Raw genomic sequence first — 12,031 nt, forward strand, 5'->3', positions numbered from 1 at the left:
ACTTGATAAGAATTAAACATAAATTTCTTGTGAGTCCACCAGGCGTGGCGACACGCTTATTTTGTTCCAATTAATTGTAAACATTTTTACCTGTAAGCGTGTTTTAACAACTGTTGTTTTGCTGCTATACCCTGTCTTTTCGTTTAAAATAATTCTAAATCTTCAATTCCATAATCACAGAAACAAATAAAGTTATTGTTATATTATTACATAGTTTAGCACCCATATATCTCGCCATGACCCAGTTTGATTATTTCACTTCATTATAACATAGGTGGATGACTTGAAAGCAAAACTTGCGGCTCAGGAAATTGAACTCAAGCAAAAGAATGACGACGCTGATAAACTTATTCAGGTTTGATAAATAACAAACAGTTTTGCCCTGGGAAAATAAAATGATTTACAACATAGTCTACCTATCTAATTTAAACGCAGAATTATAATATAGTAGGGTGGGGGAAGATGGAACACCTTTAGCACATATATTTAAATATCCTGATCGTATTTTAAACAATTAAACAACGGTCTATTTGTGAGTCATAAAAGTGCGGTTTTATATTTCTCTGAATGTTCTTTTGTGTATCATCATATGGAACGAGAAAACAGAGTAAAACGGTGTCCTATCTTCCCCCATTCTACTATATCACTTGTACTTACTGGTAAATCTAGTTGTTTAACATTTAAATGGTTAGAATAGCGATTCAGTCATACCTGTAAAAATGATGCAGGTTGATGCATATTAAATATATTTGTTATAACTGTATAGACATATTTTTATTTGGAACATAGAATAATCCCCTTGGCTGTACCAATGTGTTTGTTCTCTCTTTGAGATTATTGCCTAAAAAACGAAAACCGCTGTAACAAAACACATAAACCTTTTGTTTAGGCGAAATATATATCTTATTATACAATTGGTTGGACTTGATTTTTGTCTGTTTTTCGAGCACCAGATCCTTACTGTATTTTTTTACACAAGAATTGTTTAACTATATAAACACCAGATCACGGTCAGATTCACGGAATTCTCTACAGTTTTGCCTGTTTGTATAAGCAAAAACGCATACAATACTGTAATAAATTCTAAACAAACTGTTTGTATTAGGTTGTTGGTGTTGAGACTGAAAAGGTGAGCAAAGAAAAAGCTGTTGCTGATTTTGAAGAAGAAAAAGTAACAGCTATTGAGGTGGAAGTATCAAAGAAGAGGTCCGATTGTGAATCAGATCTTGCAAAAGCTGAACCAGCTCTCATTGCAGCTCAAGCTGCTTTAGATACTCTTAACAAGGTGGGTTGGTTATTTTAGCACAACTTGTTAAATATTTTTTAGTACAACTTGATGAAATTAGGACCAATAATGTTTTAATCTTTATTCTTTATATTTTATATAAATCATTTTATTATTAAGTGATGTATAGTGGGTGGGGAAGATGGGACACCTTTTTGGTCTACTTTTTTGTTCCATTTGGTGGCAAACAAAGAAAATTAAAAGAGTTATAAAACCATATCCTCACAACTCTCATAGATCGTTGTTAATTGTTTAAAACACGATCAGGATATCTGGATATTATGTGCTAAAGGTATCCCATCTTTCCCCACCCTACTATACATATTATGTCAATGCACATTTTTCATACTCAAAGAAATTGGTAAATTTATTTTATTTTTTCAGAACAACTTGACTGAGTTGAAGTCGTTTGGTTCGCCACCGGGGGCAGTAGTAAACGTGGTGTCGGCCGTGATGGTGCTGATGGCTCCGGGAGGGAAAATACCAAAAGATAAAAGTTGGAAATCTGGAAAGATTATGATGGCTAAGGTAAATGGTGTTTTAATGTACAAATTTAACTTCTGTGTATTGTTTTTTTTATTTATTTATGCCCAATTTGTATTGTGTTTTGTTTGTATGTTGTGTGGGATAAAATTTAAAGATAAGTCAGCTCAAGTATTTTAACTGGCACTGTTTTTCACAGTTTTTATCCAAAGTATGTTTTATGACTGTTGTTTTTTCTGTTCCCTTCTCTTTGTTCTTTAAGTAACAAGATCTTCACTAATGTTTTAAAAATGTTAAATAAAAGTTATGTTTCATGCATTTATTACTTAGGCAGTCTGTCTTGTGTTTACTTTTTTAGTCAGTCTTCCTGGGGTTTTAATTGTATAATTTATCATGGTCAAATATCATGTGTTTTTGCACTAAGTCACCAAAATTACATAGGTTTACTACATTACTGGTTGACTACATTACATAATATGGATTCCAGTTTCATAATGTAAATTTTTGTTGCATAATTTTGTTAAGTTTTTGCCCTCCCACTATCCTCTTTACAGTGCCCTTATTTCCACTTATCTTGCCTTTTTCCCCCTTTTCCTGTTTTTTTCGATTGCGTACATTGTTGCTTTACATACCGTAAAGGCGGGTTCACACTAGCGCCGATGGCTGGTGATTCGAGAGAGTCTGGCAATATTCTGACGTCACCTCCCCCCATCGCTAGCGATACGAGTGACATAAAATCGATTAGAAACAGTTTCTACTCTGCCGAGGATCGCTAGCGATGAGTGTGTATAATGTAACTTAGCATGCTGGCTTAAAATCTAATTCCAACAAGCAGTAAAATTCGATTTTCTGTCGCAGGTTGATCAATTCTTGGACAACCTGATAACTTACGACAAAGAAAACATCCACGAAAACTGCTTGAAAGCCATTCGACCATTTTTGGACAATCCTGAGTTCGATCCAGATTTCATTCGTTCAAAGGTAACAAAAAAAAATTATTTTTTTTACATAAAATTTTTTTTAAATTTTAAAATAAGCGTGTATATATGTATGTAGTAAAATTGGTCATGTGATCACAAAGCTTAAAAAGGCCAATAAACGACAAAAAATAATTAAATGATAAAGGCAGCTTATCAATTTGTCATAATTGTAAATAAATTATCCTATTTTCTTATACCTGTCATACCTGTCAACAATACTTAGAACTTAGTAAAACATCGGAAAAGAATATTTGCAACAGTATTTAGTTAAACATATAGTAGGGTTGGCAAAAACAGGACATCTTTAGCACATAATAGCAAAATATCCTGATCGTATTTTAAACAATTAACAACCGCTATACTAGTCGTGAGGATACGGTTTTATAATTTTTTGAGTTTTTTTTGTTTACTACAAAATGGGACGAGAAAATAGAATAAAAACATGTAAAAAACATCCCCACTCTACTATACCTTTTTTTCTACTAGTCTCTAGCTGCTGCAGGATTGTGTGCATGGACAGTTAACATTGTGAGGTTTTATGAAATCTTCTGTGACGTCGAACCCAAGCGTATTGCACTGGCTAAAGCAAATGCGGAGTTACAAGCAGCTCAAGAAAAACTGACCGTCATTAAAAATAAAATTGCTGTAAGTGTTTGTGTAATTTTGTTATTTTTTTGTTTGTTTTTAAAAAATACATTGATGAATAAATGGTTTAAAAATAAGGCTACGGTTGTAAAAATGTGTAGTTTTCGGTTGTAAATAAATTTTTTTCAAATCGCATTGATTACTATTATATTGACCATATTATTAAACATTCAGATATATAAGAATAACCTACAAAGTTACATACATGGTAATTCTACTAACTATTATTTGAAGACTAATTAACAAAAAGCAAAACTCAATAAAAATTAAATAGTGAACACACACATTTATTTAAATACATATACATTTATTTAAAATATTTTTTATTTAAATTTATTTAAATTTTTTTTAAATTCAGGGCTTTTTATCTCACATGTTTCAATAAATTTTCACACATTTCCCTGTTACTCTGCTAATACGCATTTTTTTTGCTTTAGTTGCTGAATTCGAACTTAGCAACACTGACGGCTCAGTTTGAAGAAGCCACTGCAGCTAAACTTAAATGTCAACAGCAGGCTGAGGCAACTCAGCTTACCATATCGCTTGCAAACAGGTATAATATGAACAAATTCTATCACATAAAAGCACAAACCACAGGCCAATATGAGCTAATCTATACTGTAGTGTTGGTTTTGCAGCCAAGATTTTATTTGATACTTTTAGTTTTTAGTAGTTTTTACCTGCAGCGTGTGTATAATGACTGTTGTTTTGTTGCTAATTTCCACCTATTTGTTGTTTTATTAATTAACTTGATCTTTGCTACTCTTTTTGAACAGATAAATGTAATTATGTTATATTACAATACATTATACATAGATGCGTGTGGGCAATAGTAAAATGTTAAATTATTTTTCTTTACCATTTAATAGTAGGTATGTTAGTTACTCTTATAAACCTCTAATAAAACAAGTTGCCTGTGTAATATTTACTTTTTTGTCCTATATTCACAAAATCTAAAAAGTAAAATCTAAGTATTTTTTACCATTGTGAGTGGCAATTTCTGACAAAACAGTTTGTACTTGTGTGTATGAATTTAAATTCATTTCAAAACCAATTCACTAATTCAACTAACACACACAGTATTATTTAAAATTGTTTTGGAGAAACACTACATTATAATTGTTCATATAATACTGGAGGGAAAGACAGAACACCTTTAGCACATAATATCCAATTATTCGTTCTAAACAATTACTAACGGTCTGTAGAAGGTGAAGGATACTTTTTTATAAATTTTTTAATGTTTTTGTTTACTACCAAACTTGAGGAGAAAATTGAATGAAAATGATTAAAACATATAGTAGAGTTGAGGAAGACAGAACACCTTTTCATTCTATTTTCTCGTCACATTTAATATATCAAAATATATAGTAGAGTTGAGGAAGATAGTTTTGAAACATGTATTTAGTTTTAGTAATATTAAGCTTACCATATGTAGCTATACAGCTTCACCATTTATTTGGTTGTCATAGATTGGTTGGTGGATTGACAAGTGAGAACGTACGTTGGGCACAATCTGTACAAAACTTCCGTGAGCAAGAATCCAAACTGACAGGCAATGTTCTTCTTGTAACAGGTATGAATGTAACTTGCGTTATCCTTGCGTGGCCGGAAAACAACAGTTGTTATAACACGGGTGTTCATATGACTCGTGCCAGCTTACGAGTTACCATGTATGTTAATTTGTGGGTGAATATTTTTTTGAGGTATTTTTTGTTTATGTCTGGTAATTTGGATAACCCATTAGTGACCTGGATTGAAGCAATTGCCGTTAATTGCCTTGCCCAGTGAGACGGTGCCGAACTTGTATTTTTGATTTTTAAATGTTTTAATAAAAAATCAATTCTCTTTGAAGTTACATATGTAATACCTTATAATCTGGCAAGAGGTGTACAAAATTGGCAACCTGTGTTATAATGTTTATTCATTTATTACTACTAAATTTAAAATGGATTAGTTTTTAATTTGTTTTCTTTTCTCAGCGTTTGTGTCTTACGTTGGCTACTTCACAAAGACATACAGATTAAGATTGATGGAAGAAATGTGGCTTCCATTCATCAAGTCGTTGCCGGTTAGATAATAACAATTCAAGTCTTTTGACAATATAAATTGTGTATAAAAAAATTACCAGACAATAGTTTTTCAACCAAAAATAAATTTAAAATGTGTGGCCTAGTGGGTATGTGGTAGTTTAAAAAAGTTTTTAAAAAAAGATTTAAATTCCTATTCACGTGTTTTTGTAATACATGTATGTAACTTTATAGTAAAATTATTATCCATAAAATGGCCTGTTTATTCTGGCTCCTTATCCATGTACAAGCATGTATAAAAAAATGTATTAAACAGATTTGACTTGTGTATGGTGTACTTAATCTCATCATATTTTAAAACTGAAAATATATAAATTCCAATGTTTGGCCTTAGAAAATTAAATTATTCCCAGGTTCCCATTCCCACAACGGAAGGATTGGATTACGTGTCGTTACTGACCGATGAAGCCGATATTGCTGCTTGGAATAATGAAGGTCTTCCATCTGATCGAATGTCAACTGAAAACGCTACAATTCTGGTCAGTTCCACATGTATGCAATAATGAATGAATGAATGTAATTTGATTCAGCTCCGCTATTCTCGTGTGGCCGGGAAACGACAGTCGTTATAGCCTGGGTTCTGTTTCGTACACCGAATGCCAGCTTATAAGTTACTATGTATGTTACTTTGTAGGTGATTATTTTGGGGGGATTTTATCAGTTTTTTATGTATGGCCGATAATTTGGACAACCCGTTAGTGACCACTGGGTTGGAGCAATTGCCATTAAGTAGCTTGCCCAATGACACATAATCCCACAATGGTAGCAGGGACAAGCTTTCAACCCATAACCTCTGGGTTAGAGGCTGACGTGCTAACCAACTAGGCCATGGTGCTGGAAATTTTAATTTCCTCCAAAAACATGAAATTCCTAACAAACAAATGCCTAAAACTTTACATGAATATGAACATGTGTGACTAAAACTGATGATCAATTCATAACACTACTTCCGCCCTTTACTAATTTTCTTCTTTGTAAATTGGACCTATATAGAGAAAATATTTTTCATCAAAACATTGAGCTTGGGCGCTGAATTTGGTCGCGAGGCCACAGTTTGCTTGCCAATCTATACACTATGTCTCTCTTGAATACCTATGGTACTAAAGTGAATTTATAATATACTGTGATTTTACTAATGCTTGTATTTAACAGACAAACTGCCAGAGATGGCCGCTTATGGTGGATCCTCAGCTTCAAGGAATTAAATGGATCAAGAATAAATATGGAAAAGATCTCAAAGTTATACGTATTGGACAGAGAGGGTAAGATATACATTCTATTGTTAAATTTACATGTATATAATTCAGCAAGCATTCAAAATAATCATCTTATTAATATGATTATTTTTTTATAATTATGAGTGAATGAATGTAACTTACTTTATCCTCGCATGGCCGGAAAACGACAGTCGTTATAACACAGGTTTAAACACCTCATGTCAGCTTACGAGTTACCATGTATGTTACTTTGTAGGTGATTATTTCTTGAGGGGATTTTTTTAATTCTTTATGTATGGCTGATAATTTAGACAACCCATTAGTGACCACTGGGTTGGAGCAATTGCCGTTAAGTGTCTTGCCTAAGGACACATACACCATCAATGGTAGCAGTGTCGGGCCTTGAACCCATTACCTCTGCAGTACAGGCAGGCGCGCTAACCACTATACCACGACGCCGGTCATTATTATGCTTACCCCAGGTCTAATTACCATTACAAACAGAGTTGTAACTTTCCAATACATTTCTTCAGGTATCTTGACACCATAGAAAATGCACTAGGTGTTGGTGATCCAGTGTTGATTGAAAATATTGAAGAAAGTGTGGACCCTGTGCTTGGTCCATTGCTGGGTCGCGAAACCATTAAGAAAGGAAGGTATGTACCATGCTTAATCTTTCAACGGCTCACCTGGTATGAAAATAGCGTATTTTCGATGTTTCTGGTAGAAAAAGCATACATTTCCAATGTTTCTGGTAATAAAAAGCATGCATTTCCAATGTTTCTGGTACAAAAAAAACATTTCCGACAAGACTTTAAAAGTTTTTAAACTTTAAAAGTTTTTAAACCAGATGAGCCGTTAAAAGATTAATTACATTATGCCTGGTAGTAAAAGTAACAGAATACATATTAATACATTGCATAGTTTGGTGCTAGTGAAGAATCTCCCCCCCCACCTTATTTGCTAACCACTAACCCCTAGGTTAGGGGGTTAGGTGTTGATGGTTAGGGGGTTAGTGGTTATAGGGCCTAAGGGTTAGGGGTTAGTGGTTAGCAAAAGAGGTGGGGGGAAAGACTCTTCACTATCACCCATAGTTTTATTTTACACCTTGTATGGTTTTCTTTTTAAGGTGAACCATACAAGCAGACAGCAAGAAAATCTTTATACCACAATAAAAGTCGTTAAACAGAGCTGTAAATTACATGTAGTTAAAAATATACTAAATTTAAACTGTTTATCAGCTATCAACTTGCTTTGTTTTTAACTAACCTTTTCACTGTTTAACTTTTTTTTAGTGGGTGCTTCCGCATACTTTAAGAACCTCTGTTATTTTAGACATTTTAATCCATTGTGCATATTATTTATGGCTAAATGTTTCTTGAAAGAAAATTTGTAAAAAATGTCAATTTACAAGACCTCCAAAAAATACACAAAATCTCCCTTTTACTTAGTTTTAAAGCAATTAGTAGAGATACCAAGTTACTAGTTTTGACTTGTAGTTAAAACTACAATTTAAATTAAAAGAAGCATTATTAAGTACATATACACTTTACACAATAATTTTATGCACTATTTTTACATTGTTTCATTCCCTACACAGATACATAAAGATAGGGGACAAAGAATGTGAATACCATCGTGACTTCCGTCTCATCTTACACACCAAGCTTGCCAACCCCCACTACCAACCTGAGATGCAAGCTCAGTGCACACTCATCAACTTTACAGTGACGCGAGATGGTTTAGAGGATCAATTGCTTGCTGATGTTGTTGGAATGGAACGTCCAGATCTGGAAGCACTGAAAGTAATAAGAATTTTTTGATTGATTTATTTTTGCTTTGGACAGTTGTTTTTTTTAATAAAAAACTGTTACAGTTACTTTATCCAAACAAAAATAGTTTTCAGTTTAAAAATATATATATATAGTACAGTAGGGGAAGATGGGACACCTTTAGCACATAATATCCAAATATCCCGATCGTGTTTTAAACAATTAACAACGGTCTATGAGAATCGTGAGGATACAGTTTTATAATTCTTTGAATGTTCTTTGTTTACTACCAAATGGAACAAGAAAAACAGAGCAAAAAACTTGTCCCATTTTTCCCCACCCTACTATATATCTTTATTTAAAAAAAATTATATATATTTTTTGAGAATTAGAAAATCTGTAACAATAATGTTTTCTATAGTTGGATCTAACGAAGCAGCAGAATGACTTCAAGATCACACTGAAGAGATTGGAAGATGATCTTCTTGCTCGTCTTTCTGCAGCTTCCGGAAACTTCCTCAGTGACACAGCACTTGTGGAGAACCTTGAAAACACAAAGAAAACTGGTATGTTTTGTTTAGTATTTTTTAAAATAATAATTTGGGGGGGGAAGCTATACATTGGAGTGTAAGCTAGCTTAGTTGTAAAAATAGATATAGTTTTTTTTTAAATATTAATATTTTTAAGTATTTTTATTTTTAAATGCAAAGTTGAATGTTTTTTATGTTTAAGGAGTTAAAATGAAAGATGTTTTACTTTGACATTAGTTTTCGCAATTTTTCCCATTCTGACCAAACATCTGTTGCGACGAAGATGTTTAAACTAGTCGGAAATATATATTACGTATTTGTTGAATAAACGTCATACTAACAGAAAATAATCTGTTACAAGTAATATAAACATTAATTAAAATTTATTTTCTTAAAAAACTTGCCAACTATTCTGTAAAAAAATGTCGTAATAAATAGTCAAATTAAATAAATTGATTCATGCACCACAAAAAATAATGAAGTCTTGCAGTAGGTCCACAAATGTTCCAAACATAAATTTTTTTGACTAAAGTAACTAATTATATATCCTAGACCAACATTTTACCAAAAAAATACCAAAAAAAATTTCAAACTTTTATACGAAATTCTAATTTTTAACGAATCTTTTTTAAAAAAGTATCAATATATACATTTATACACTGTTCTAATTTCACCATACCTCTCATAGCTGGTGAGGTTGAGATCAAAGTAAAGGAAGCTCAGACAACAGAACTCCAGATCAACGAGGCAAGAGAACACTACAGACCTGCAGCATCTAGAGCTTCTCTTTTATATTTCATATTAAACGATTTAAACAAAATTCACCCTATGTACCAATTCTCTCTCAAGGTATGTTAAAAAAATTTATTTATTTTTTTTTTATTGTTTTTATGTATATATTTTTTTTTAATTTTATTGGTTGATTTTTTTTATTTTTTTATTTTGTTGGTTGTTTTTTATACCCTACAAATAAATATCAAACTATTGCTGTGTAGCATAGAAATAGAAGTCTAACTGGCATTTTTTACTCTTCACGCTTGAGCCAATATTTGCATGACCCTCGGATATATTACACAAAGCTTCAACTTTTGGCAGCCATTTTTAATATATTTGCAATAGATTATTCACCTACTTAAAAAAATGGATAATTTTACAAACATAAAAAATTATGACTCCCTACTCATTAGATAGATTATGTTTTTAAAATAAAAATTTAAAAATGTTACATATTACTAAAAAAGCTAAAAATGTAATAAAAGCAGGTCAAAAAATAGCATTAATGGTGTTAAACCTTTTGGTTTAAAAATAAAATAAAAACCATTCAACCGAATGTTTTGAGTTAAAAATTGTAATATAAACATATTATGTTTTTGTTAAACCTGCTGCTGTCATTTTTTCCAAAAAAATAAATGTTTATTTAAAGCTACAATTAAAAATTACATTCAAAATCAGCGTCGTAAATAAAAATAACAAAATACTTTATATATTTCATAATTTATATATTTGTTTATTAACAGTTGAAAGTCATGTTTGTGCTAAAAAAACTGCTACTGCCCCCCCCAAAAAAGTTTGTTTAAAAGCTACAATTAAAGATTCACATTTAAAAAAAATTAAAATACCTGAATTCCTAATATATTTGAAATTAAAATATCCTTTTTTTCCAGTCATTCAGCATTGTCTTTGAAATAGCTGTGAAAAAAGCTGTTCCTGATGAAAATTTGAAAAACCGAGTGAAAAACTTAATTACTTCAATCTCGTTTTCTGTCTTCCTCTACACCTCGCGTGGTCTCTTTGAGAAACACAAAATTATCTTCACGGCACAGATGGCCTTCCAGGTGCATTTTTCATACAATTAGTATTTCAACTAACTGTTTTTTTTAACTAAAAAAATGTTTTTGCAATTATTTTTTATGTTTTCCAACTAATTGTGTTGACAAAAAATGCGATGTAAACCCTATTTTTTGTACTCGCTTAATTTTTATCTCAAGTTTTAGATTGTTTTTATTTCTTCTTATTATTTGTTCTCTGATTAGTGAACACTAATAAAATATGGCTAGAATTTAATTTAACTATTTAAGAAACATAAAAACAAGTTCAATCTATTTGATTACTAACGATACCATTTAGGCGAAATATTTTCTCTATTACTACTAGTGGTTAGACTTGAATTTTGTTGGTTATGTTTTCAAAGCACCAGATCCTTACTGTGTTTTACTAAACAAGAATAGTTCAATTTTATAAACATCAGATCAGGGTCAGATTCGCGGAATTTATTACAAAAACAAGTTTTTATATCATAAAATATTTTCACAACATGTGTTGTGACCATGAATAATGCGTGATGTTAAGTTGTTGTTTTAATTAATGGTGTTCAGAGACATACAAAATGCAAATAAATACTTGTTTTTATGTAACTAAACTTAAAAAATCAATATTTCATGTTTTTTTGTTTAACATCCCTAATTATTTTTTTCCAAATATTTTTTTTTAAATTTTTTTTTAATCTTATTTAATTGCAATTTTCTTAATTAAATTGTATTTTTTTGGCGTCAGATTTTGTTGGTCCAGAAGTTGATTAATCCGGTTGAGCTTGATTTCTTGCTTCGTTTCCCATCCCAGTTGAATGTGACGAGCCCGGTGGATTTCCTAAGCAACCATTCATGGGGTGCAGTGAAGGTGGGCCAGATGTTGGAACTTTTAATTTGAAGATTAATTAATTTGAAAAAATGAAAAACTATCACAGCCAATACTCAGTATTGATGCATTGTACAAGAAAGTTTGAATTTTTTTGCTAAATATATATGTATTTACAGTTGACCATAGTAAAAATACGTTAAATATTAACTGAACTAAAGTTCAAAAATCGTTGACTATATTAAAAATTAAAACAATGTTGACCAGCTAAGGTATCTGGATTATTGATCCAGTTAAAAAATAATGACAGTGTTAAAACAATAAAAAAATCGTATTGGCTGAACACACTATAAAAGTATTTTCACTTTTGTCCCTTCTGCTACCAGGCATAATGT

At 31.5% G+C, this 12,031-nt stretch overlaps 1 protein-coding gene across 1 annotated transcript in view; it reads left to right on the forward strand.

The window, feature by feature from the left end:
* LOC100186139 (dynein beta chain, ciliary) overlaps positions 1-12,031 on the forward strand; it is a 66,234-nt gene that overhangs the window by 44,968 nt on the left and 9,235 nt on the right. The window contains exons 62-77 of the mRNA XM_026836464.1: positions 275-355; positions 1,106-1,285; positions 1,670-1,813; positions 2,627-2,749; positions 3,235-3,393; positions 3,831-3,946; positions 4,866-4,969; positions 5,376-5,464; positions 5,837-5,962; positions 6,636-6,745; positions 7,234-7,356; positions 8,301-8,505; positions 8,894-9,038; positions 9,691-9,851; positions 10,667-10,837; positions 11,556-11,678. Coding sequence (XP_026692265.1) covers positions 275-355; positions 1,106-1,285; positions 1,670-1,813; positions 2,627-2,749; positions 3,235-3,393; positions 3,831-3,946; positions 4,866-4,969; positions 5,376-5,464; positions 5,837-5,962; positions 6,636-6,745; positions 7,234-7,356; positions 8,301-8,505; positions 8,894-9,038; positions 9,691-9,851; positions 10,667-10,837; positions 11,556-11,678 — 2,160 coding nt within the window. The remainder of the gene's footprint in view (positions 1-274; positions 356-1,105; positions 1,286-1,669; positions 1,814-2,626; positions 2,750-3,234; positions 3,394-3,830; positions 3,947-4,865; positions 4,970-5,375; positions 5,465-5,836; positions 5,963-6,635; positions 6,746-7,233; positions 7,357-8,300; positions 8,506-8,893; positions 9,039-9,690; positions 9,852-10,666; positions 10,838-11,555; positions 11,679-12,031) is intronic.

This window comes from Ciona intestinalis, chromosome 10 (assembly GCF_000224145.3).
Source record: "Ciona intestinalis chromosome 10, KH, whole genome shotgun sequence".
NCBI classification, from domain to species: domain Eukaryota; kingdom Metazoa; phylum Chordata; class Ascidiacea; order Phlebobranchia; family Cionidae; genus Ciona; species Ciona intestinalis.